Source organism: Pseudorasbora parva, chromosome 1, assembly GCF_024679245.1.
Source record: "Pseudorasbora parva isolate DD20220531a chromosome 1, ASM2467924v1, whole genome shotgun sequence".
Taxonomy (NCBI): domain Eukaryota; kingdom Metazoa; phylum Chordata; class Actinopteri; order Cypriniformes; family Gobionidae; genus Pseudorasbora; species Pseudorasbora parva.
The window spans coordinates 68,369,557-68,397,206 of record NC_090172.1 but is presented as its reverse complement, the minus strand read 5'-3'; the positions used below and the strand labels follow the sequence as shown (position 1 = coordinate 68,397,206).

Genomic DNA, 27,650 nt, shown 5'->3' with positions numbered 1-27,650 from the left:
GTCGCTAACGACCCGAGGTATGCATTTAAGAGTTAAATAATGTAAAATAAAGAATAATGTTCCTACTCAGTCCATTCACTCTAAAGCAGCATATTCACAGTGATGCAAAACATTTTTGGTTCAACAAAGAACCTTCAGTGATTAGATCTCAAAATAACCATTTTTTCCTAGTGGGAAGAACATTTTAATAATACAAAGAACCTTTTTTTCCACCGATAAAGATCATTTTGAGCAATGGAAAGATTCCTTGGATGTTAATGGTTCTAGTTTTTAATATTTTAAATGTAAAAAGCAACAGCAACGAATTCATATCATATAACAAGTTAATTTTAAAAGAAAAAATATATAAAAGTAAAATATAAACTATTAATAAGAATAATAATCTGTAATACAAGCAATCTCATACCTGTAATGTTATCTATGGAAATTCCTCAGCCGTTTTTACTCTTTTCTGTGTTTCCTTTATGTAGATGTGAGGTTCACTTTGCATGGCCATTATCCTGTGGCTGGATCTTCTGCTTCGCTTTGCTTTCACATGCAAAACTTCCCAGTCTGGATGGAATGGATAAATGTTTCAACCTGTATTGAAAATGAGGTGCTTTAATGAAAAGAAAGGATGCAAATGGGTTACAGTCCAGCGGATGATGCACAAACAACTGACATTGTTAGCTAGTTGACGAGTTCATTTCCAAACCAATCAACAGAAGATTTCAGCTGATTACCAATCGTCTTAGTTGCATTCACTGCATGAAAAGTGGGATTTTCGTCAGTAAGCGGCACTGTAGATTGTCGTGGAAGATCAGGTTTACGACTGTACACGGCAGTTTGCAGGCGACACCGAAAACTGCCGTGAATTGTCAGAAATTGACGTGGGCCTTGCTTGGCAGTTGTCCCCCCCAAGACCCCCCTTCCCTTAACTCCAGGGGAGGCTTTAACATGTAAATGAACATGCTGTGAGCTATACAAATGCAAATCAGGGTAGCAGGAGTTTTAACCCATGTGACATTTTTCTAAAAGGTATTAACTTCCTTCTAAGAAAATCTCTTAGATAGATCAGGCTCAGTATAGCCTAATTGTAAAATCTTAAACTTAAGCTTGAATTTATATATTTGATGAAAGTATTCTAGATTATTTATTGTGTGTCATTTGCAATCAGTCCCCGTGAATTCAGTGCGACTCGCAATTTTGACCAATCACCGCAACTTTTACCAATCATTGCGGTCTCCTGCTAATAAGCGGCGTCATACATCAGCAAACTTTATATATCATATATCATTGCCTGTCAAAATTAACGTGTTAACGCAAATTAATTTTAACGGCACTACACACACATATATATATATATATATATGTGTGTGTGTGTGTGTGTGTGTGTATATATATATAGGGGTTGACATTAACTTTTTTGCTCACCGGCCACCGTGGCTAGTGGTTTTCCAAAGTTACTAGCCACTCAGCATTTTCACTGGCCACAATTTTGCTGTTTGGAAATTACATTGTATATGTTTAAATTGAATTTGGCATATATAAATTACTTGATTTTGAATCATTTTACTTTATTTAGAAGATTTAAAACCCTTTCAAACTTTCAAATGCAGAATGACCCCCCAAATCTTGTATATCAGCTGGGATGTGCAGGTGGGCAAGGGTGGGCAATATAATAGATTATAATAGAATATAATAGGCTAATATGAGAAAGGTAATATGACAGGCTATGAGTTATTTTAGTTAGGATATATATATATATATATATATATATATATATATATATATATATATATATATATATATATATATATATATATATATAATTTAAAAAATACCCTAAGCAAATTACAAAAACAATAGTTATTAAAAAATAAAATAAAAATTCCGATACTAATACGACACAATGTAATTTAATGAATGTAATTGTCATTGGATACGACTTTCATCGAAAAGAATGTAACAAAATGTGGGCGTGGTCTGTGTTGTGAAATGAAACCAAATTAAAATTTCCCTTAAACTGCGTTTGAAACATACAGCAAAGCAGCGACAGAGGAAAACACAGAGCCTGATATTATGCAAACATTTACCAATAATGTGGAAAGCGTTTTAAATCTGTTCAGTGGAAAATCCGCTGTGACGAATCTGTCCTCGTCTAACATCTGCTGTAAATCCAGGTAAAACTAGCTGCGTGCACACGCCCGTCCCCAGATAACATGATCCCCAGTTGATCCGTAACACCGGCGGGAAGAAACAGCTGAATGCAATCAGTGGGCTATCTCGTCAGCTTGCTCAGTTTGCTACCGATTTTAACGAGCAGTTAACTTTAGTAATCTCCAGGTTGCTGTCCATAGATGATAGGTTGCTTGCTTTGGAGTCGAAAAACTGTGTGGAAGATACTAACTTTAAGAAGAGAAGACGAGTGCCTAAGAGAAGACCAGTCCTAAGTTTGCGGTAAGACTGTTATCTAAGCTAAAGTAACCTAAAGCAACGCTTTTTAAGTAGCACAAGCTGAAATTAGCCTTGTAAAAGAACAAATGTAAGTTGCTTTATAAAAGTGTTTTCTTTTTCTGGTCATTTTACAGGAAGCAGTACGCCGTCTTCACAACTTCGTCATAACACTCATTTAATTGTTTTCCAGCTGCATGTAAGACATAGAGACAGTACGCAGGAGGTACAAACATCCAGTTCTTGAAAAGCTGTGAAGAGTTCAACTCGGAGTCGATTGAGAAGAAAGGGGGTAAGATTTATTAGATTAGATCCGTTTTTGGTCAGTGTGACTATTTTTCAGGTGCATTTTACGCAGTACATCGCGCAATACTGATTGTCTTTATTGTTTGTTTTTACAGCTGCTACAAGCAAGAAAGAGTGTGTTAGCTGAGGATGAGGTGGGCCTTTGGAAGTGCGCTACCATAGACCTGATGTCTGATGATGAAGACGGCATCGTTCGCGCGGTGTCTGGATGGACTGTTCGCCGAGCTCTGTGCCACGCTGCAATCGAGATTAGAGGCGATTCCAAAGAATAGGGCAACGCACGACAGACGTCTGAAAAAGGACTTAAAACAGACAGAATGGCGCTAGTTACCTACAGCTCTGAAGCGGAAAACAGAGACTTCATGGTGCTGTAGGATTTTGGGCTTCTCGTGAGCTTCCTATTGTTGTGTGGGCAGATCTCAAACGTTTTGCATTTGGTTGTGTGTTTGTGTTTGTTCTAATAAAGCTCTTTCTTTGAATAAACTGCACGTCCCTGGCATATTTTCCTTTCCTCAATAAATGAATGTCCTTGATGGTTATAATAGCGTAGTCCATAGGATAACAATGACATGAATATAAAACATAATAGCATATCACATGAATATGAATATATACAATTAAAAAATAATATGCAAATCATAATTATATATATATATATGGGTGTAAAATTATTATAATTTGGGGGTTTAAATTTATTAATTTATTACCCAGGTTGACCAATAGTAACAGATCTGCCAACCAATCACGAGTGATATTTCTTGTTTCAATGTAGTAGTTTCAACCAATAGTGAGTGAGGAAATTCAAGCCATTCCGGCAAGGTGCCGCCCAGAGCTGCTATTCATATGCTAATTAGAGCCATTAGCGCCGGCGCCAGCATGCCTCCGCAAGCTCCACATACGTCATGGTTCGTTTCCGTCAATATGTGGCACAGACGAACGCGACGTTCACAGGCTGTAAACTGACGTTAATTGTCGAAAATCAGGGAGATTTCCGGCCGTTTACGGGGACGAAAATCCCACTTTTCATGCAGTGATTATCAATATACTTTTATCCAAAGCCAGATTTATTAAAAACATGGCAAAGAGCAGAACAGATGCGTGCATTTGGGGAAATATTCATGCATTAAAATGATCTGTATAGTTCCTTGTGTTTTCTTATTATTAATAACTATATGAACCCTCAGGCTGATTTTACAGTTCTTCAGGGCCTGTAGTTTGTCCTGTTTTACACTCCATCTGCATCAGCTCGATCACTGATAATTTTCCTGTTGTTTTGTGTGGATTTGAATGATGTAAATCAGAGCTGGAGCTCCGGCGACCATTAGCATCAGGAGACTCGTCTCAAACAGGATCTTAATCATTAGAGCTCCAACCTCTACACCGGTGAAGAGACAGACAGAAGACCTGATCTGACTGATATAGAGCACAAAACACTGCACAGATTCTGCAGTCTTGCAGCATTCCCCTTGGCCAATCAGATCCTGCCAATAGAGAAAGATTTGGTTTGGTGATTGACAAGATGGAAATAATGTGAATTCAGCAAGTCTCCAACTTCATGTGCACACACACACACACACACACACACACACACACACACACACACACACACACACACACACACACACACCCTAAACCTACCAATCACAGGAAACATTCTGCATTTTTCCTTTCTAAAAAAACTGTATGATTTACAAGCCTTTTGAAAAGTGGGGGCATGGGTAATGTCCTCATACTTCACCCTCTCCTGTAATACCTGTGTCATACCCATGGCATTATACACATTTGTGACCTGATATTTCACAAAAACAAGCACACACACACACACACACACACACACACACACACACACACACACACACACACACACACACACACACACACACACACACACACACACACACACACACACACACACACACATGCACTGTTCAGTATAGGCTACATATTATATAGTATTTGATATGTTCTTTCCCAAGGAACAATTTTATGTAAGATTTCTTAGTTGTTGTTTTTTTTGTAGCAAATATAAATTCCAGTAACCGATCATTTGAAGTGGAAAGAGAAACATGTGACGTCTGGCTTGAGCTTGTGTGTGTGTGTGTGTGTGTGTGTGTGTGTGTGTGTGTGTGTGTGTGTGTGTGTGTGTGTGTGTGTTTATGTTTATAAGCTCACCTCCACCTCACATCTCTCCATATAATCACAGGGGAAAGTAAATGGTGCCCACTGCTGGAGGACGGAAATATATACACAGAAATACACACAATGAGAGAGAAGGCGTGTTTTGAGAACATTATTAAAAGACCAGATAAATCTGAACCTATTCAAATAGTTACTGTGAGAATGTTTGTTCACAACTTTTAGAGAATCTTGCTAGAACATTCTGAAAATCTTTCGTTTGCTGGGAAACCAATGCCGTCTTTTTAGAAGAAAAAAAAAATTTATGAATGAAAATTAAGTTTCCATTAGCACTGAGAAATGTAACGTTGTAAATTAATTTGGACTGTTTAATATGCTAAAACATAGATCCTTCCTGCTTTGGAAGGACATGAGCATAAATACAGTATAACAATTTCGACTTTTTTGTGAACTATGACTACTTTTTTAAGAGCAGAACTTGGTACAGTGCACTAAATAATTGGAGATTTCTGCATACATTACCAGAAAGAAGTCTGACGTTTCACCAGCTGACATTTTTATTAAACATTACGAGGTAAAAAGGCTTTTCACAATAAGATCTTGCATGCATTTAGAAAATAGCTAGGATTTGTCCATGCACAAACAATGTGTTATATGAGATCACAGAAGTTAATAAAACGTCTCGGTTATGTATGTAACCCTCGTTCCCTGATTCTTACCGTCTTGTCCAGTCGCCATTTCCTCCTATTTTTTGTTTTTGTTTTGTATAATTAAAATGTGCAGTATTTTATTTAATTCATTGTTGCTAATAAACAAAGCATCATCTGAATGATATTGACATCACTAAACATCTGTGTGATGAGCAAATTGGAGGAAACATCTCAGGTTATGTATGTAGCCTATGTTACCTGAGAACAGGGAACAAGAAACTGCGTCCTAGAACGCTTTGGGGAGAACGCTTCAGGTGTCTGAAACTACTACCGAATCACAGCAATCCTATGGACCAGCAATCCTATTGTATGATGTCATCAACATGCAACCTGGATAGAGGTTAACTTAATATAGGGCGCAACAGGATAAACTATTTCCTGACACGCAGGCTCTTTTTTTAACAGTAAATGAGCAAAAAAAATGCATACTCCGAGAGCTCTCCACAAGACATGTTTGATTATACCATCTGGATGCTGAAAATTGATCGGGAGAATGCACGCTGGACCCAGTTTATATTAGGTGGCCTTAACTACTATGTATTAACATTGTAATTAATCATTTGATACAATGCACTTATTGTGTACATACATGTTTATTCATTGTACTTACATTTTAAAAAATACCTGCATGTAATTACGTCTGTAATTAATTTCTGTAGTTACATTTGTAATTACACAGTTGGCACTTCCCTTACACCTAACCCTACCCTTAAACTGACCCTCACCACCACACCTGACCCTAACCCTACCCTTAAACTGACCCACACCACCACACCTGTCCCTAACTCTACCCTTAAACTGACCCACACTATCACACCTAGCCCTAACCCTACCCTTAAACTGACCCACACCACCACACCTGTCCCTAACCCTACCCTTAAACTTACCCACACCACCACACCTGTCCCTAACTTTACCGTTAAACTGACCCACACCACCACACCTGACCCTAACTCTACCCTTAAACTGACCCACACCACCACACCTGTCCCTAACCCTACCCTTAAACTTACCCACACCACCACACCTGTCCCTAACTCTACCCTTAAACTGACCCACACCACCACACCTGACCCTAACTCTACCCTTAAACTGACCCTGACCACCACACCTGACCCTAACCCTACCCTTAAACTGACCCACACCACCACACCTGTCCCTAACCCTACCCTTAAACTGACCCACACCACCACACCTGTCCCTAACTTTACCCCGAAACTGACCCACACCACCACACCTGTCCCTAACTTTACTCTTAAACTTACCCACACCACCACACCTGTCCCTAACTTTACCCATATCCCACCTCAATATCAGCTCAAGTGTTTTGCAATACAATTTGAACACAGTAAGTACAGTACTTAAGGCCACCTAATATAAAGTGGGGCCTGCACGCTTATTGTACAGGTAAGTTAATCATTGCGCTCAACTAATGCGTGCTGCATTGCAATGCACACACATAGCCGATCGCACATCACATGGAGATCGCACACGCCTCACACACTACCATTTAGTAGCGCAGAAATGGATTATTATCAACCCTGTTCTGTGATTCTTCAATAAAATAGATTAGAAACGTCTCAGGTTACTCACATAACCTATGTTCTCTGAATAGGGAACGAGAAGCTACGTAATGACGCATATGGGATATGCCCCTGGGCGTGCAGATTGTCTGAAGCCCTTCTAGAATCACGCCAATTCATTGGCTGATGGTGCAGCGCCGCCCCTCTAGCTCATCACCTTTGAGCTATACTGGCACGTGTGCCATCTTCTCCCCAGATTTCTCTGCCGAGCAAGATGGCTTGTCGGCAGTGTGGGGAGCTTGGCAGCATGCGCAGCGTCTCGTTCCCTATTCAGAACATAGGTTACGTGAGTAACCTGAGACTTTCTCTTTCGTAGGTTCACTTCGACACTGCGTAATGACGCATATGGGGAACGGTATACCACACACGTCAAGCTAAAGCACTGCCGCATCTGACACTAACGTCAGGTAGACCTGAACGGCTGGATTAAGCTGATAGAACATGCGAACCCGGTGACATGTCAAGGTCTAGACTATAAAACCTGACAAAAGTGTGCGGTGAGGACCATCCTGCCGCGACACAAATGTCCTCCAAGAGAGCCCCCTTGGAGAGTGCCTGAAAAGAGGCCACACCTCTAGTAGAGTGTGCTCTAATGCCCAGAGGTGAAGGAACTCCACGCACCTCATAAGCTAAAGAGATAGCCTCCGTCACCCAATGTGAAATTCTCTGCTTCGATGCGGCAAGCCCACGGCGGCCGGCCCCGAAACACACCAGCAACTGGTTAGACTTCCTCCAACCACCCGAACGATCAACATACAGCTTCAATGCCCTAACTGGGCAGAGCAAAAGTAACCTCTCGTCCTCCGGGGACGTAAAAGGCGGAGGTTGGAAAGAATGGAAGATGGTGGCCTGCGAGTGGAAGGATGTGGACAAAACCTTCGGCACATAATCCGGCCTGGGTCTAAGAGAGACCTTAACTTGGCCTGGAGCAAAATCTAAGCAAGCCTCGCTAACAGAGAGGGCTTGAAAGTCCCCCAATCGCTTCAAAGAAGTTAGAGCCAATAAAAGAGCCAACTTAAGAGTCAGAACCCGCTCCGGAGCTGACTCCAATGGCTCAAAGGGAGAACTAGTCAAACCCTCCAGGATGATAGATAAGTCCCACGAGGATACACCAGGGGAGCGAACTGGCCTCAAGTGCTTAACCCCTCTCATAAAAGATGAGACTAAAGAATGCTTTCCCAAAGGGGTCTCATCTAGCTCCCTGTGAGCGGCGATAGCCGCTACATACACTGTGTGCAGTAGCCGCCGCCCTGGGTTGTAAACTTCTCCTGCAGAAACTCCAGAACTGAACCAATAGGGGAGTTGACTGGACTTCTATTGTGGGCCGAACACCATGCCTGAAAAACCTTCCACTTGGAAGAGTAAAGCTTCCTCGTAGAGGGGGCTCTGGCATTAGCAATGGTCTCCTGCACATCTGCTGGTAGACCGGCCCTTAAGCTTGATTGCCCCTGATAGGTCAATCAATCAATCAATCAATCAATCTTTTTATAGCTTTATTTATATAGCGCTTTTACAATCACGATTGTGTCAAAGCAGCTTCACAGTGTCAAACAGGGTAATATTGCGACAAAATTAGATTTGGCTGTACAGCCGTACTGGAGAAAACAGTGATGTTATCAGCTTATTTTAATTTATCATATAGCGACAATGTTGGCAGATCAGTATTATAGTTTATAGAATTAAATAAGACCTAATTCATATATTTTATTTGTATAATAAGTTGAATAACTTTAATCATATTTTTAGTGTCCCCAACTAAGCAAGCCAAGCCAAAGGCGACAGTGGCAAGGAACCAAAACTCCATCAGGGCGTGATGGAGAAAAATAAACCTTGGGAGAAACCAGACTCAGTCGGGGTGCCAGTTCTCCTCTGGCCTATTAACACACCGTGTAAGATTATTATTCTGGCAACCTTACAGGTCGGAAATCATATTAGATCGGATTATTCAAAATTTTCAGGGTATCACGGAAGAGACAGATTTATTTAGGATGGGGCGTCAATTACACAAGAGTATGAATACATGAAAGATCGGAATTATTGCGCCGAAGACGGGTTTTGAGCATGTCGTGCCAGTGAGGCAAATTCGGAGGAGACACCATTTGACACGGCTCAGCAGACACTCCAGGATGCGTTGGTCATGTCCAGGCAGGTCCACAATCCGATCCGGACAGGGCCCAGATCCGGGATAAACCTCGGGATAAACAGAGAGACTAACATTACCGTAGATGTCACTCTTTTTATGATGTAACGAGTACATCAGGTGTTATGGGAAGTGTTCCCGGTTCCGGCTGACCTAGTTAATGCAGCCTAACAATCAGTCAATTGAATTGAATAATGAAAGTTAAAAATGTTCTATGTGTATGCCATAGTAAAGAGATGTGTTTTTAGTCTAGATTTAAACTGACAGAGTGTGTCTGCTTCCCGAACAATGCTAGGAAGACTATTCCACAATTTAGGAGCTAAATAGGAAAATGATCGACCGCCTGCAGTTGATTTAGATATTCTAGGTATTATCAACTGGCCAGAGTTTTGAGATCGCAATCGACGTGATGGGGTATAATGCGTTAAGAGCTCGCTTAAGTACCGGGGAGCTAAACTATTTAGTGCTTTGTAAGTAATAAGCAAGATTTTAAAATGTATGCGATGTTTAATAGGGAGCCAGTGCAGTGTTGACAGAACTGGACTAATATGATCATACTTCCTGGTTCTAGTAAGAACTCGAGCTGCTGCATTTTGGACCAGCTGGAGTTTGTTTATTAAGCGAGCAGGGCAACCACCCAGTAGAGCATTACAATAATCTAGCCTTGAGCTCATGAACGCATGTACTAACTGTTCAGCATTTTGCATTGAAAGCATGTGCCGTAATTTAGATATATTTTTAAGATGATAGAATGCGGTTTTACAGATGCTAGAAACGTGGCTTTCAAATGAAAGATTGGTATCAAAGAGCACACCCAGGTTCCTCACTGACGACGAGGGCTTGACAGAGCAGTCATCAAGTGTTAGACAGTATTCTCGGTTACTACTTGTGGAGCTTTTCTGTCCAATAATTAAAAATTCAGTTTTATCTGAATTAAGTTGCAGAAAATTACTATTCATCCAATTTTTTATATCAGCTATGCATTCTGTTAATCTTGTGAATTGGTAGGTTTCATCCGGGCGTGAGGAAATATAGAGCTGAGTATCGTCAGCATAACAATGAAAACTAACGCCATGTTTCCTAATGATATCTCCCAGTGGTAGCATATACAGGGTGAAAAGCAACGGTCCTAACACTGAGCCTTGCGGTACCCCATACTGAACTTGTGATCGGTGTGACATCTCTTCATTTACTGCTACAAACTGATAACGGTCAGATAAGTACGATTTAAACCATGCCAAAGCAGTTCCACTAACGCCAACATAATTTTCGATTCTATTCAGAAGAATATTGTGATCGATAGTATCAAATGCAGCGAGTAACACTAATAGAGAGATACAACCACGATCAGATGATAAGAGTAAATCATTTGTAACTCTAATTAGAGCAGTCTCAGTGCTATGATACGGTCTAAATCCTGACTGGAAATCCTCACATATACCATTTCTTTCTAAAAAAGAACATAATTGTGAAGACACGGCCTTTTCTAGTATTTTTGATAGAAACGGTAGATTCGAGATTGGCCTGTAATTGACTAATTCTTTAGGATCAAGTTGCGTTTTTTTAATAAGTGGTTTAATTATAGCCAACTTAAAAGTTTTCGGTACATATCCTAATGTCAAAGATGAATTAATGATATTAAGCAGAGGATCTATGACCTCTGGAAGTATCTCTTTTAATAGCCTAGTCGGTATAGGGTCAAGCATACATGTTGTTGATTTTGATGATTTTACAAGTTTAGCCAGTTCTTCTCCTCCTATAGCAGTGAATGAGTGTAATTTTTCCTCAGTGACCCTGCAGTGCTCTGTCTGAAGTGATACTGTAATAGACGGCTGCATGGTTATAATTTTATTCCTAATATTATCAATCTTACTAGTAAAGAAGTTCATAAAGTCATTACTGCTGTGTTGTTTACAAACATCAGAAGCTGAAGCTTTATTTTTTGATAATTTAGCCACTGTATCGAATAAATACTTAGGGTTGTGTTTGTTTTCTTCTAAAAGAGATGAGAAATAAGCAGATCTAGCAGTTTTTATGGCCTTTCTGTATGCAATCATGCTCTCTTTCCACAAATTGCGAAAAACCTCTAGTTTTGTTTTCTTCCAGCTGCGCTCCATTTTTCTGGCTGCTGTTTTAAGGGCCCGAGTGTGCTCGTTGTACCACGGCGTTGGATTATTTGCTTTAATCTTCTTTAAGCGCCGGGGAGCAACTATGTCTAAAGTGCTAGTAAGGAGAGAGTCAATAGTTTCGGTTGCAGCATCAAGTTCATCTTGGCTATCTGTAATGCTGAGGAGATGGAACTGATGAGGAAGATTATGTACAAAGCAATCTTTAGTCGCAGCGGTTATCGTCCTGCCATATTTGAAGCGAGGGGATGGCTTTGCAGCCTTAGGTAAATTAAGTATACATGATATTAGGTAATGATCTGAGATGTCATCGCTCTGCTGCAGAATTTTAACAGTATCAACATTTATTCCATGTGACATTATTAGATCTAAAGTATGATTAAGGCGATGAGTGGGTCCCGATACGTGTTGTCTAACGCCAATAGAGTTTAGAATGTCTCTAAATGCCAATCCCAATGCGTCTTTTTCATTGTCTACGTGGATATTAAAATCCCCAACAATTAGTACTTTATCTACAGCTAATACTAACTCCGATACAAAACCAGCAAATTCTTTGATAAAGTCTGTATTGTGCCCTGGTGGCCTGTATACAGTAGCCAACACAAATGTCAGAAGGGATTTATCATTTACACTACACAGTGTTACATAAAGCACCAAAACTTCAAAGGAATTATATTTGAAACTAGACTTCTGAGTAATACTGAAAATATTATTATAAATTACAGCCACACCTCCCCCTTTACCTTTCAGACGTGGCTACACGTGGCTACGTGGTTTGTAACAATAATCTCGGGGGGTGCACTCATTTAAAGTAATGTAATCATCAGGTTTTAGCCAGGTTTCTGTCAAACACAGCACATCTAAGTTATGATCTATAATCATATCATTGACAACAAGCGTTTTTGGCGAAAGGGATCGAATATTCAGCAACCCAAGCTTTATCAATTGTTCATCCGTATTATATCTGTTGTTTATTTGTTGGACATCAATTAAATTTTTACTGTTGAATGGTTTTGATGGTTTTTTGTATTTACTAATTCGGGGAACAGACACAGTCTCTATGTGATAATATCTAGGTGAAAGAGTCTCTATGTGCTGGGATTTAGCTGACTTTGGTGACGTGAGACAGCTAGCAGACGGTTGGTTTAGCCAGTTTGTCTGCTTCCTGACCTGGGCCCCAGTGAGTCAAGGTTTAGCTCTAAGACTATGTGCCAAATTACTAGAGAGAAGAGAACTAGTCAAACCCTCAGGTCACACCCACAGTTTCCAGATCTCGGGACGAGGATGCAAGATCCTGCCCTGGAGCTGTAATAGCAGGTCCTTCCTGACCGGCATCTCCCAGGGGGAGGAGTCCAGGAGGAGAACCAGCTCCAAGAACCACGTCTGGTATGGCCAGAACGGTGCCACCAGCAGAAGACTGGCCTCACTCTCTCTCACTCTGTGCAGAACCGCCGGAATCAGCTTGATGGGCGGGAACACATAGAGCATCAGCCTCTGCCAGGGATTAGCAAACGCATCCACTCCCAGCGGTGCAGGAGGACTTAGAGAGAACCAAAGCGGGCATTGGAACGTCTCCCTCGTAGCAAAGAGGTCCACCTCCGCTCTGCCGAACCGCTCCCAGATCTGGGCTACTGTGAGAGGATTTAGCATCCATTCCCCTGACTTGAGTTTCTGCCTCGAAAGGAAGTTTGCCGCGAGGTTCAGAACTCAGGGGACATGGACTGCCCAGAGGGACAGGAATTTGCCCTTGGCCCACAGGAGACGGTGTGCAAGCCTGTCCAGGGTGCACGACCGACAGCCCCCTTGGCGATTCACATAAGACACCACCGCCATGTTGTCTGTCCTGACAATGACATGGTGCCCTGTGAGAAAAGGGAGGAAATGTCGAAGGCCCAGGAAGACTGCTCTCAGCTCTAGGCAGTTTATGTGCCAGGCTTGAGTCTCTTCCGTCCAGATGCCGCATGCTGGACGGCCTTCAAAAATCGGACTCCAACCGGTGAGTGAAGCATCCGTCATAATCATCTGCCGACGGAAACCGACCCCTGTGCCGACACCTCTTTGGAGAAAAAGAGGGTCTCGCCACACTGATAGGGCTCGAAAGCAACCTTGTGACACCCTCAGAAGGCGGTAGGGGGATCCTGTAACCCGGATCCCCTTATACTTCATCCACCAAAGGAAGGGCCTCATGTGGAGCAGCCCCAGAGGAAGGACCTGGGAGGCTGCGGCCATGAGACCCAAGAGCCTGCGGCATGTCCCTACAGAAACATGATGGCCGGGCTTGAAGCGGGCCAAACATGTCCTGATACTGGAAATCCGGGCAGGGCCTGCATTGACATGGAATCCAGACAGACCCCCAAAAAGGTGATCTGTTGGGATGGTAAGAACACACTCTTGGCGATGTTCACTCTTAGGCCAAGGGAACGGATATGACGAAGCACAGAATCCCTGTGGGCAATTTGCCATCTCCCTGGACTGGGCTTACAAGAGCCAGTCGTCCAGGTAGTTGAATATGCAGATGCACTGGAGCCTCAGCGGGGCCAGTGCATCATCCACACACTTCATGAACGTCCTCGGCGCCAGAGCAAGGCCGAAGGGGAGCTACCTGTACTGGAAAACCTTCCCTCCGAAGGCAAACCTGAGGAACTTCCTGTGTCGCTGAACGACCTGAATATGAAAATATGCATCCTTCAGGTCTATCGACACAAACCAATCCCCTGCACGAATCTGGGCTAAGATAAACTTCGGGGTCAACATCTTGAACCTCACTCTGAGGAAGGAAAAATTTAGATGTCGGAGGTCTAATATGGGCCGCAGAAAAATCCTCCCTCTACATCCATAGGCGGGACTTCCTCTATCGCTCCTTTGAGAAGAAGGGAGGACAGCTCCTCCTGTAGAACAGAAGCCTCTGAGGTGCTGTTTACTACAGTATGGAGGACCCCACTGAAATGGGGGGTTGCGTCAAAACTGCCACAGTGTGTAGCCCAGTCAAATCGTGCGAAGTACCCAGGGTGACACACCTGGAAGACGTTCCCACTGTTGGACGAACTGAGACAGAGGAAGAGGAGTAGAGAGGTGTAGTGGGCATACCTGACTTAGGGTGCCAGTCTGAGACTCCATGGAGGGATCGTCCGGCCGCAATGGAGCGCCGACTGCGTCCATATGCGGAGAGGAGGCTGCGATGACCTGAGTGGGAAACGAAAGGTCTGCCAACCACTGGAGACAACATGTCGGGTCTCCAAAAATACGGGTGGCGGAAATAAGCTCCAACGGACTAAGAGGGGGAAAACATGAGGCGTCTCCATTCCCTGGCGTGGGAGTGGCGAGAGGTTGAGCCGACCTCGCCCCTCGATACGCGCTGGGGGGCAAGTGTGATGAGGTTGGAATCAGAGAGCGGCCAGGGGTCTAACTCAGCCCCGAACGTATGTCGCAACTCTCTTTTTCCCAACCAGAGGGTCTGGAACGACTCGGCGGGGCGGGAGCGGCAGGGAAGAGCGGCCTCTTCTTCTGCAGGCGCCGATGAGGTCTCTGTCACGGAAAGGGGTGACCACAAGCTCCCCAAACCGTGGTAGGTGGAGGATGACTCTGGTCACTCCTACTTTTGGAGTGAAACTTTTAAACGGGGGACACTCTCTGGGCTGAGACGAAGAGGTACTAGAAGATTCCCTATTTCTCCTAGGCATAAACTGCCTGAAAGCCGCCGACTTAGACTTGGCTGCTCCAAACTTGTCCACCACAGTTTTGAAGGCCTCGCCAAATAAACCCTCCTGAGAAACCGGGCGCGTCGAGGTGGAAAACCTTCTCCTTGTCGCAAATCTCAGTAAGGTTCAACCAAAGGTGGCGTTCAGGGCCATGCAGAGCTCCTTAACATCCTCTGGCATGACCACGACCCCTCGTCCATTTCTTTAAGAACGTCAGCTTGGTAGGCTTGGAGAATGGCCATCGTATGGAGGGCCAAGCCAGCCTGACCGGCCGCTACGTAGGACTTACCGATTAAAGCGGAAGTGGTCCTACACGGCTTAGAAGGGAGGAGGGGGCGAGACTTCCAAGTGCATGCCGAAAACGGAGAGAGATGAGAGGGTAAATAGTCCTCAACCGCCGGAATGGCGGAATAACCACGCTCCACAGAACCAACGAGGTTGGTGAAGTCAGCGGCTGCCGCGTTAGTAAGGCGGGAGGAGAAAGGCTGTTTCCAGAATCTGGAGACCTCGTTGTGCAGATCACTGAAAAACGGCAGTTTCCTTCTCACCGTACAATTAGTACCAGCACCACTTAAAAATCTCTCACCGAGCTTGGAAGATTGCGATTCTTAGGACTCTTCAGGCCAATCGATCGCAAGCTTCTCGGTCGCGCGCGAAAGCACGTCAATGAGCTCGGAGTAGGCCACAGAAGGCAGTGCTTCATGGCCACTAGGCAGGAGAGCGTCATCAAACGGAACAGGCCCGAAATCCTCAGAGTCGGACGCTGTAGCGTGTATGTGAAGGAGCAACGGCTAGGGGTGAGAAGCTGACCGAGCTTCTCACCCTATCTCTAAGGGAGCACCCAGCCACCCTGCGGAGAATGCTCATTTCAGCCGCCTGTATCCGGGATCTTGTCCTTTTGGTCATGACCAACAGCTCATGACCATAGGTGAGAGTAGGAACGTAGATTGACCGGTAAATCGAGAGCTTCGCCTTACGGCTCAGCTCCTTTTTCACCACGACAGATCGGTACATCGCCCGCATTCCTACAGATGCTGCACCGATCCATCAGTCTATCTCCCGTTCCATCCTTCCCTCACTTGTGAACAAGACCCCAAGATACTTAAACTCCACTTGAGACAAGAACTCTCCAGCAACCTGAAGTGAGCAAGCTACCCTTTTCCGACTGAGAACCATGGCCTCGGACTTGGAGGTGTTGATTCTCATCCCAGCCGCTTCACACTCGGCTGCAAACCATCCCAGTGGATGCTGAAGGTCCTGGTCTGAGGTTGCCAACACGACAGCATCATCTGCAAAGAGCAGTGACGAAATCGCGTGGTCCCCAAACCGGACACTCTCCGGCCCTTGGCTGCGTCCTAAGCAGGGGGCCCCGGATCCCATACTCCAGGAGCACCCTCCACAGGTTGCCACAAGGAACACAGTCAAATGCCTTCTCCAAATCCACAAAGCACATGTGGACTGGTTGGGCAAACTCCCATGAACCCTCCAGCACCCTGGAAAGGATATAGAGCTGGTCCAGTGTTCCACGACCGGGACGAAAACCACACTGCTCCTCCTGAATCTGAGGTTCCACTAATCGGCCGAATTGTCCTCTCCAGTACCCTGGCATAGACTTTCCCAAGGAGGCTGAGAAGTGTTATCCCCTGTAGTTGGAACACACTCTCCAGTCCCCCTTCTTGAAAAGAGGGACCACCTGGTCTGCCAGTCCATAGGTACTGTCCCCAACCGCCACGCGATGCTGCAGAGGCATGTCAGCCAAGACAGTCCCACAACATCCAAAGACTTAAGGTACTCAGGGCGAATCTCATCCACTCCCGGCGCCTTCCCACCGAGGAGCTTATTAACTACCTCGATGACTTCAGCCCTGGTGATGGACAAGCCTCTCTCTCGAGAAGTGTGGTTCCAGAGCCCAAGCTGTGCGTGTAGGTGAGCCCAACTATTTCTTGTCGGTATCTCTCGACCTCCCGCACAAACTCAGGCTCCTTCCCCACCAACAAGGTGACATTCCACGTCCCTAGAGCCAGTTTCTGTGTCCAGAGATCGGGTCGTCAGGGGCCTCACCTTCGACTGTCGCCCGATCCACCCCATGGGGCAAGGCCCGGCCACTAGGCGCTCACATAGGAGCTTCAACCCCGGGCCTGGCTCCAGGGTGGGGCCCCGGCTGCGCCATGCCAGGCGACGTCTCAGGCCTTGATTTTAATCATAGTGGGCTTGTGAACTGCTCTTAGTCTATCTAGTTTATTTTCATATCAAATAATTTGTATTTATGCAGTAGACTTAGAAGCAGCTTTTGTTTTGTTTAATCTGAAACAGGCCTTGCAACAGAAAGGGCTTCTGCTAGCGCTTTAGCGAATATGTTGTTCTATATGTTGTTTTCTATATGGAAATTACCAAATATGCACAGCATGAAAATGTGAGGAATTTAATAAAAAATGATTCCTTTTACAGTGCATAGATATTTGTCACAAATTGGTTGCAATAATGAGAAAATTATCTAAATGCAGAAGTCTTCATTTTTATTAACAAAAGGAATTCAGAAACAGAACAACCAACTCAGGCAAACGCAAAGCAGAACTGGTAATAAACTGAAAGAAACACAGGGCTTAAATAGACAGAACAAACCAGTCAACGAAACAGGAAACAAACCATTTGTGACCTAAGAGAATATCTGAAACACAGAGAAGACTGAGGCACAGAACTAAAACACCCATCCACAGATAAACTCAGATTATCCCTGACAAAATTACAACAAACTGGCAAATAAAATAGCAATATAACCATGAATAATAATTAAAAGAATGTCATACGTTTTATCAGAACTATGGGTTTCATTGTAAACAACCATTTATCACATTGTATATACATATTGCTATATTTATTTAATGCTATATGCTTACAATGTTGTGTAGCTTTTAAAGGTTTGAATCAACAGAAAGTGAAGCAGAAGTGTTGTAAACATGTAGTTATATAGAAAGTTCTGAATTTTAGTGATTCGAAGAAAGTGTTGAATTCAGGGTCATTATTTTTTATTATATTCTTTATCACCGAAACCTGCAAATGAAACAGTTTTGCTCATTACAATAATTGTTTAAGTCACTTTAATTTGTGCAGCTTATTGCCGGTGTGTGAACGGACTCACGTTTATCAGTGTTCTCCTTCTGGATCACCTGTTGAGGGGTTTGGGACCATCGCAGTGTCATATCCGTAAATCCTCTTTCAGCAAGAGCAGATCCCAACTGAAAATAACATTCACACTAAACTGATTAGATCAGAATATGACAATACACTTCTCTTGTGTCATATCTCAAAGAAACTCTACAGTATCAACCTAATTTTCATTACTATGAGGTCATATAACAATAATGTGAATACAGAGGTTCAGGATTTGCACTTTCAAACAACATTTAAAAATGATTTGAAATATTTCAGTGTAAATGAATTTCAGTGTAAATGCATTCGCAGCGATGCAAAAGAACAGTGGTTTCCAATCTGAAAAACTTCCAATTAAGAGTTTTTGCTTAAAATAAGATAAATAATCTGCCAATGTGGTAAGAAAAATAATCTTAATTCAAACAGAAAACAAGATTATTTTTCTTACTCCATTGGCAGATTATTTTGCGTTCCAAGGAGTTATTTGTTCCCAAAACAAGACAATAATTTGTACTTGTCTAGTAAATGTTCTTCAATGTAAGACTTTTTAAATATTTTGAATAGAAACAAGACAAAAATACTAAGTAAGAAGAGCATTTTTTGCAGTGTAGTCAAAATGTGAGGAAAAAAATGTGGGAAAAGTGAACAACTGTGGATACTTTCCAGATGCAGTATAAGCATCCGCCCCCTCTAGTGTACAAAAAACAAAAAAGGTTAAATCTATGACATCAAATCAAATTACCCCATATTTTTCTTTTTTTTTACCCCAAATCAATGACCTGAGAATAATTGAGCCTAATATTGAGTATTTCTGCTCCTCACTGTAATCATGAGGGTTGAATATGTTTCTTTCACTCACCTGGTTCAGAAGATTTTCTCTCATTGAAGGGTCAGTCAAATCATTGATGGAGTTAAACTGCATTTTTACAAATGACTTTTTTAAACAGGGACCTAAACAAACACAGTCATACATGGAAACACATTCAACTTTGACTTCAATGGACAATTAAATATTGGAGCCTACACATTTATATTTATTAAAACATATCCATGCTCTTCTGTGGAGGACCTAACCTGAAAAAATTATAAATTAAATGAATTAATGAATGAATAAATTAATATGTATATATTTATATTTACATTGATTTATTCGTGCATTCATTTATTTTTAGATTTATTTATTCCTACATGTATTTTTTATATTTATTTATTTATTTATTTTTACATTTATGACTTATTTTATTTATTTATGCATTCATTTATTTGTACATTTATTTATTCCCACGTGTATTTATTTTTTAGATTTATTTATTTATTGATTTATTTATTTTGACCTACAACATGGAAATGGAGGGCGGTCCTTGTGTCGTTTCAGTGCATCATTGGTTGAGAGCTCATGCATATAATCAGCAGACCAGCGATAGAGAAGAGTTATTTAGACACCAAACAACTTAACAATGTTTCCAGCAGTTTGACCCGTTGAGAGATAGGTTTCAATGGTACTTTTCGGAAGCAAGTACTATGGTCATCCCACCGTAGTGCCGTCTGACTCGCACAGATTTTGAATGTGCTGGGAAATATTTAGCAGAGTGTCTAATTCAGTCTGCACCTCCACCTTCATATCGCAATAAAGCAATCCAAAAACACCGATAAGCACATCTAATCTAAACAACAGTCATTTAATGTATTGTTTTCAACTTGATTTGCTGAGTTGCGCAACTCAATGTCAGCTATTTGTGGAGCGTCCGACATATTATACATGCAAGAGCTACAACCAGTCGAATTCAACATTTGTGTTATTCAGATGGCACTACGGTGGGACGTGATGTCCATTGTGCTTGCTTCTGATAAGTACTATTAATACTTATCTCTCAATGGGTCAAATTGCTAGAAACATTGTTTAGTTGTTTGGTGTCTGTGAAAAGAACTATCAGGCCGCCATTTACCTTGATATCTCTTCTCTATCGCTTAGCTCACATGGTCTGACAATTCTGTCGACGAGTTCTCAACCAATGATGCGAAGCTACACAAGGGCTACACAAGCTACTCCTCCTCGTTTCCATACTCACAGAAAAGTAAAAAAGGAATCAATAAATAAATACATCTAAAAATAAAAACATGTGGAAATAAAAAAAAGGAATGTATAAAAATTAATTTAAAAAAAATGTAAAATGTATTAACAAATAAATAAAAGTTAAATAAAAAAATGTAAAATGTATAAAATTATGAATACATTTTATTTTATTAAAAATGTATCATTTATTTTATCAAGTTGCTTATTCTGTTATTTATTTCCAATTATCACATTTATTTATCTATTTATTAGTTTATTTACTTATTCATTCATTCATTTAACTTTTAATTTCTGGTCCTCCATACCAGTTCCTCCAGTTCACTGTCTTGGTGACAAAAATATATGACTACATTTGTGAATACATTATTACTATTATCTGATATCATAAACCTATATGACTGATGTACCTTCTCCATAGACCTTCACCTCACAGAGAGTGAGTATCTTCATTTCTCCAGGAATGATCAGATTCACATAACGTCCCTCCATCCCATCACATGAGTAGCTGTAGGACTCGCCTGCTGGAATAGCAGGAATAACAGCACATCTACAGACAGAGAGAGAGAGAGAGAGAGAGAGAGAGAGAGAGAGAGAGAGAGAGAGAGAGAGAGAGAGAGAGAGAGAGAGAGAGAGAGAGAGAGAGAGACAGATGAATGAGATAGAGATACTGTCATATATTCACATTCACACTTGTACTCAAGCTTTCCCATTCCTTCAACCTCAAGAGTCTCACATGGGATTGTTGTTGCCGTTGTTCTCCAAAGAGTTCCCGATGTGAATCTCGGCTCCATTTATTCGTTCTGCACAGCATTGTTTTCTGTTAGTGACGACCACTTTACTAACTCTGTACACATCACGCAGATCCAGCCTCCACCACGGGTTAGTCTCAATAAGGGTTGAGGAGCATCCTGTGTACAACTGCTGGAGACCTCGGTCAACAGCCTTTTCAGCAAACTCATCCCCAGATGTTGATGATTGTGTAGCAGCTCCATCTACTGCAAGATTTTCTAGAAAATGAAGTAAAAATGCATTTACATTGATGCACAAAGTTTGCAGCAGAAGGGAAGATTATTAGCGAACAATGACTTGAAGTGAGTCATTTCTGTGAGGCATTGGATCAACACAACACAGATGGTCAAGCTGCTGTTAGTTTTGTCACATGTTCCTTGTTCAGTTTCCCGCCATTTGTCTGTTTCCTTGGTTACCCTTGTTAGTCTAGTTCTGTTCAGCTGTGTCTTGTTAATTATCTTGTTTTGGTTCTCTATTTAAGGTCATCCTCTTCACTCAATCTTTGTCTGGTCACCATTGTGTTTAACAGTTATGTAAAGAGTGTGCTTATTCCTAGGTAATGCCTATTTTGAGAAACCTTGAGTAAATATCATTTGAGCAATGTATTTACCTGTCCTTTTCTTCCTGCCTGAGCTACACATGAGAATATTATGCATGACAAAGACTTTACAAATTGTAAAAAAAAATAAAAAAATAAAAAGGCAGGGCATCTTCTAGTAAAGCTTATAAAACTGAGACCAAGCACTAATATTATTGCAGCTCTTAAGATTCCAAAAGTTTTTTACAGGTGCCCACTAGGTCTATTAATAAAACAATGGCAGACTATTATCAACAAATATCCACAAACCCTTGAATTGAAATAAGTTACTTTCCATTACCATGTTTACTGGCAGACGATAGGGAGATACATCAACACCCATAATGCATTGGGCATGTTGCCATCCAAGGCCACTCCCACCAGTTTGCAATGGATACGCTTACCATTGTCAAATATCACATTGCTTTAGTCATATATTTAAGTCATAAATATCAAACTTTTAGTCATAGGCCCCATTTACACTGCATGTTCAAGTGACCCAATTCCGATTTTTGGCACAGATCGGATATGACGTGAACGTGTAAGCAGTAAAAAAACTTATGAATTACGATATCCTCAGATCGGATTCAGGCCTCACTCATATGTGGTAATAAATCCGATATGATTCGGATGCATGCATTAGCGTCTGCCATGTAAGTGGTCAGATCAGATATTCCCCAGTAAATGCGAGTCGTACGTCATTGAAAAAAGGACGAAGGCGAATGACGTCAACTCAGGTGGACACAAACTGTGATCCAGTGTTGCCAAGTCCGTGGTTTTCATGCGGAATTGGGCTACTTTAACACAGTTTTGAGTTGCAATTGGACGGGTTTTGTTGTGAAAACCTGGCGACCCCGTCAAGGGCTCTCCTCTTTTTCTCCGCCTTACGAGAGAAATGTTTTGCCGACTTTAAAGATGTGTGGAACAGTGCAGACAGCAAAACATTGTGCAATCATTTTGTCTGCATATCACGCTATTTTACTTCCTTTCACCGGTAAGAACGTCTTGGGCTGTTTTGCCAGTGTACAGTGTAAATGCAAATATCGGATACGGGTCGCTTTTGCAAAGATGATGTAAGCGGGTCGTCAAAAAAAATCGGATATAGTCAGCAAATCGGAATTGTGCATCAAGACCTGTAGTGTAAATTAAGCCATAATGGTGTCGACTTGTATTGTTCAACTTCATTCAAAGAAGAATCAAGCGTGTTGTAGGCAGCAGCTAAAGTCTGGAAAGAACTGAAATTGATAAGGGAAAGATAAAAATTATTAAATACTCTTCCAGAGTGAGTTGGACTCTTTAGACAGTTTGTTCATTTTTGGACAGGATGAACCTCTACCTCTGCTGATCCCACCCAGTCCTGCTCCCCTGCTGGTCCTGTCTACCATGAAGTATTCCGTGTCCCCAGAATCGTCGCCCAGACTCCCTCTCATTTGGACTGTCGCACCTTTCCAAGAAGGGACGTTACCTTGTTTCATTAGGGAGTTGTCCGGCCTCAATGTATACGTGTTGGTGAGATTTACCTGCTTTCATCTGTGTTTGCCTTGTAGATTATACACATTATTGCCAAAAGTGTTGGACACCCCTCAAAATTATTGAATTCAGGTGTTCCAATCATTATAGCCAGAGGTGTATAAATCGAGCTCTAAGCCTGCAGACGCTTCTACACACATCTGTGAAAGAATGGGTCGCTCTCAGGAGCTCAGTGAACTCAAGCGTGGTACCGTGATAGGTTGCCTCCTGTGCAATAAGTCCATTCCTGAATTTCCTCACTACTAAATATTCCACGCTCAACTGTTAGTGGGATTATAACTGTGAAAGAAATTGGGAAGAAAGCAATTCAACCAAGAAGTGATAGGCCACGTAAAACCACAGAGCGGGGTCAGCGCATGCTGGGGATCACAGTGCGCAGAAGTCACCAACTTTCTGCAGAGTCAATAGCTACAGACCTCCAGACTTCTGTGGCCTTCAGATGAGCTCAAGAACAGCGGAGAGAGCTTCATGGAATGGGTTTCCATGGCCGAGCAGCTCATCCAAGCCTTACATCACCAAGAGCAATGCAAAGCGTGGGATGCAGTGGAGTAAAGCAGCCGCCACTGGACTCTAGAGCAGTGAGACGTGTTCTCTGTCTATCTTAATGCTTCATCATACCAAGACAATATATTTATTTCTTTAATTGTACCGCTTGTTTCTGCCAACTCTGTATACACAATCTGTTTATGACAGAGTCCAATGCTTACATTTAGGGCAAACTGGTGAATGCAAACAAGGAATTATGTTTGTTAATTAATTGTAGTGATCAACTTTACATAATGTGGGTTATAAGTAAGACATTTTGATCTCAAGAAAGAATGAATCAGGACTCTGCAAAAAAGGCTTCACCCTTCCAACCAATTCTACAATATTGATATGGTATTACATATCATGTACAGTAACGAATCACCTGCTAAATACCCATAGACTTCAACCTCACAAAGAGTAAGAATCTTCTGATCTCCAGGAATGATCAGAGTCACATAACGTCCCTCCATCCCATCACATGAGTAATAGTAGGACTCGCCTGCTGGAATAGCAGGAATAACAGCACATCTACAGAAAGAGAGAAAAACAGAGTAATGAGATAAAGATACTGCCCTATTATCTTCACATTTCTACTCAAGTTCTTTCAACCTCAAGAGTCTCACATTGGATTGTTGCTGCCGTTGTTCTCCAAAGAGTTCCCGATGCGAATCTCTGCTCCATTTATTCGTTTTTCACAGCATTGTTTTATGTTAGTGACGACCACTTTACTAACTCTGTACACATCACGTAGATCCAGCCTCCACCACGGGTTAGTCTCATTAAGGGTTGAGAAGCATCCTGTATTCAACTGCTGGAGACCTCGATTACCATCAATGGCCTTTTGAGCAAACCAGTCCCCAGATGTTGACGACTGTGCAACAGCTCCTCCTATTGCCCGATTTCCTGGGAAATTAATAAAAATGTGACCCATCTGCAAAACACAGCAGACACATTTTCTGCGCCATTGTCTTAAGCGCCTAAAGATCCTAAATCGAGTTAACTTTTTATTCTGTAATACAAATGTGAAAAATCCTAAATCAAGTTCTCATATCTTAAGTTAGAAAGCTTCTGTAATTTTTTTTCCACAAATATGCAATTTATATGATGTACAAAAAATGTGTTCTAGCAACACAACAACCACTATGACAATATTACCTTAAAAAATATGATTTTGAATAAAACAAAGACATGAAAGAATTGTCAGATGAGCGATCAATAAACAGCTCTGTTTAAGTAGATATAGTTGCAGAATGGAGGTCTCCAAAAAATGGGCAGAACTTCCAAACATGAGCGAGGTCTCCACACACAGAGACTATGGCTTCAACCAACTGAATTACATTTCAAAATAGAAAATGTGTAAATTAAACAGTTTGCAGTTGATCTAAAATAAAAGGTTTACAGCAACATTAATAAAAAAAATCCTTCAGACGATAGCGATTTCAACAGACCCACGGCCAGCAACCCACTTTACATGCGCCACACATTCCCTCATTCACCCATTCATACACCGACAGTGGTGTCAGCAATGCAAGGCTCGTTGGGAGCAGCTGGTATCTTGCTCATTGAAACCTGGATACTTGGTCATGTGGATCTGGGGATGGAATCACCAATCTTCCGGTTTGTAGACCACCTACATGACCCACTGAGCCACTGCCGCCCGTGCTAGCTTTAGCACACTATTCATTTTCAAGCATGCATGTCCCGTTCCCGTCTGTCAATGGGAGGAAACCATGTCCTATTTTAGAGCTCCCACCCCCATTTGGAGATCTCCAGGCTGCAGCTATATCCTTCTCGCTCTACTGCGACTGTCCAATCAGGTTAAAGCATTTCAGACAGCCAATAACGAAAAATGCTCAACAATGAATTACCCGCCAAATACCCATAGACCCCAGCTTCAACAATACAAAGCATCTTCCCATCTCCAGGAATATGAACAACCACGTAACGTCCCTCCATCCCGCGGCATGAGAAAGTGGCCGTGGCACCGGCTGCTAGAGTATAAATTACACCACATCTACAGACAGAGAGATCATCCGTTATTGGTTTCTGTTCATCTGCAGTCGCAATAAACAAAACAGATAAAGAAAGCCTCACATGGTGTTGCTGTAAATGTCAAGGAAGTTCCCCACACGAATCACTGCCCCGTTTATCCTCAAAGCATAGCTGTTTCTATTAGTAATGGTCACTCTGTTTACTCTGTATATCTTCAGAAGATCCACTCTCCACCACGGGTCGGTCTCTGCGTTAGTGTGGGTCCAGGTGTTGAGAAAGCCATCGAGCGCAAGACTCGAGTAAGCGTCTTGGTAAATTGATGACTGAGTAGATTTGCCCCAAAGTGCTGCATTCTCTGGAAAATGTTTCAAGGAAAAAGGCAAAATCTTGGTCAAACAGACAAAACAGAACAAAGATTTAAATAAAATAGATGATTTTTACCTTCTTGTCCATTTGCCCTTTCCTCAATCAATGAAAACGCTGTAGAATCGAGATTCAAAGTATCAGAGTGAGTATCAGAGAAGCAGGTTGTTGTATTATTGCTTTAATTTACTTTGAGAATGAAAAAAATATCTGTGTAATGAGCATGTTTACAAGAATTGGTAACACTTTTCGGTAACACTATTTTAAGGTTCAGTTATTAACTATTAACTAGTTGCTTATTAGCATGCATATTACTAGGATAGTGTCTGTTTATTAGCACTTATAAAGCTCATATTAATGCCTTATTCTGCATGACCTTATTCTACATCCCTTGATCTACCCAATACCTAAACTTAAATGCTACAAAATCTACCTTAATAACTATTAATAAGCTGTAAATTAGGAGTTCATTGAGGCAAAAGTCGTAGTTAATAGGTTAAAAGGTTCATTAGTTAATATTAGTTAACTACATTAGTTAACATGAACTAATGATGAACTGGACTTATAAACCATTTTTTTTAATCTTTGTTGATATTAAAGGGTTAGTGCACCCAAAAATGAAATGTCTGTCATTAACTCCTCTCCCTAATGTCGCTCCACACCCGTAAGACCTCCGTTCATCTTCACACACAGTTTAAAGGGGGGGTGAAACACTGAGTTTCAGTCAATCTCATGTCAATCTTGAGTACCTATAGAGTAGTATTGCATCCTTCATATCTCCGAAAAGTCTTTAGTTTTATTATATTTATAAAAGAAATATAGGCTGTACCGAGTCTTTCCGGAAAAACCTGAGCGCCTGGAGGCGTATCGTGTGGGCGGAGCTAAAGAATGACGAATGCGCAAAGCGGTGATGTCCTCAAGCGTGGAGAAACCCATGGCTATCGAGCTCAGCTAATAGATATGATCCAGAATCTAATTCGGAGGCTGAAATAGAAACAGCAACAGCAGGACGTCCGTCTCTGTGGTATGTACTGTCAACATTTGTCTTTACTCTCAGTTTATGAGGACATGATTCGGTTTATGGACTATTGTATGCGACCAAACCTTAGTAGCAAGCAAAACGGTTTTGCACGTCAGACTAGTGTAACGTTATACATAGAACAGCAATGAAGTCCGTTTGCGCATTTGAATGACGAAGTACGCGATCGTGTCGTTTACTGATGTTTAGTCATGCGATGATAAGCAACAGCACAGACATTTGAAGCAGTTTAACTCACCGGCTGCTTCCAAAGCAGGACCGAACCTTTATCGCTGGGACCGCTCCGTCAAAAACACACTTCTTGGAGTATGGAGATCCACTTTGCGATGCGACTGAAGCATTTCTGCGTTCAAATCGGTTCAAATGCAGCGCTGCCTTCCCGGAATGCTGTGCTGAAGCATTGAAGTCGCTTAATGTCAAAGTTGAGGAATGAATTGGAGCGCGGCGCGGACTATAACCTACATTAGTGTTCAACG

The 27,650-nt window shown here is 42.0% G+C and overlaps 1 protein-coding gene across 2 annotated transcripts; it reads right to left on the bottom strand.

The window, feature by feature from the left end:
- Positions 1-463: 463 nt before the first annotated feature.
- Positions 464-24,279, bottom strand: LOC137081519 (fucolectin-like). Of its 2 annotated transcripts, none has more exons than XM_067447656.1 (6): positions 24,163-24,279; positions 21,090-21,363; positions 20,764-20,903; positions 19,142-19,233; positions 18,272-18,368; positions 464-579 (listed from the first exon to the last, which is right to left on the bottom strand). In XM_067447656.1, the coding sequence occupies exons 1-6, from the start codon at positions 24,248-24,250 to the stop codon at positions 575-577; spliced, it is 696 nt and encodes a 231-aa protein (XP_067303757.1). In that variant the 5' UTR covers positions 24,251-24,279; the 3' UTR covers positions 464-574. The 2 variants fall into 2 exon arrangements, with proteins under 2 accessions (XP_067303757.1, XP_067303756.1); XM_067447655.1 differs by lacking the exon at positions 464-579 and adding an exon at positions 18,044-18,183.
- Positions 24,280-27,650: the final 3,371 nt, after the last annotated feature.

What these genes read in the sequence shown, in the direction of transcription:
- LOC137081519 (XM_067447655.1), bottom strand. Translation starts at nt 24,250, where the DNA reads ATGGAGGGACGTTATGTGACTCTGATCATTCCTGGAGATCAGAAGATT. An exon ending in AACGGCAACAACAATCCCAT is followed by an intron (nt 20,904 to 21,089) that starts GTGAGACTCTTG and finishes CTCTGTCTGTAG; the next exon opens with ATGTGCTGTTATTCCTGCTA. An exon ending in GAGAAAATCTTCTGAACCAG is followed by an intron (nt 18,369 to 19,141) that starts GTGAGTGAAAGA and finishes TGTTATTTTCAG; the next exon opens with TTGGGATCTGCTCTTGCTGA.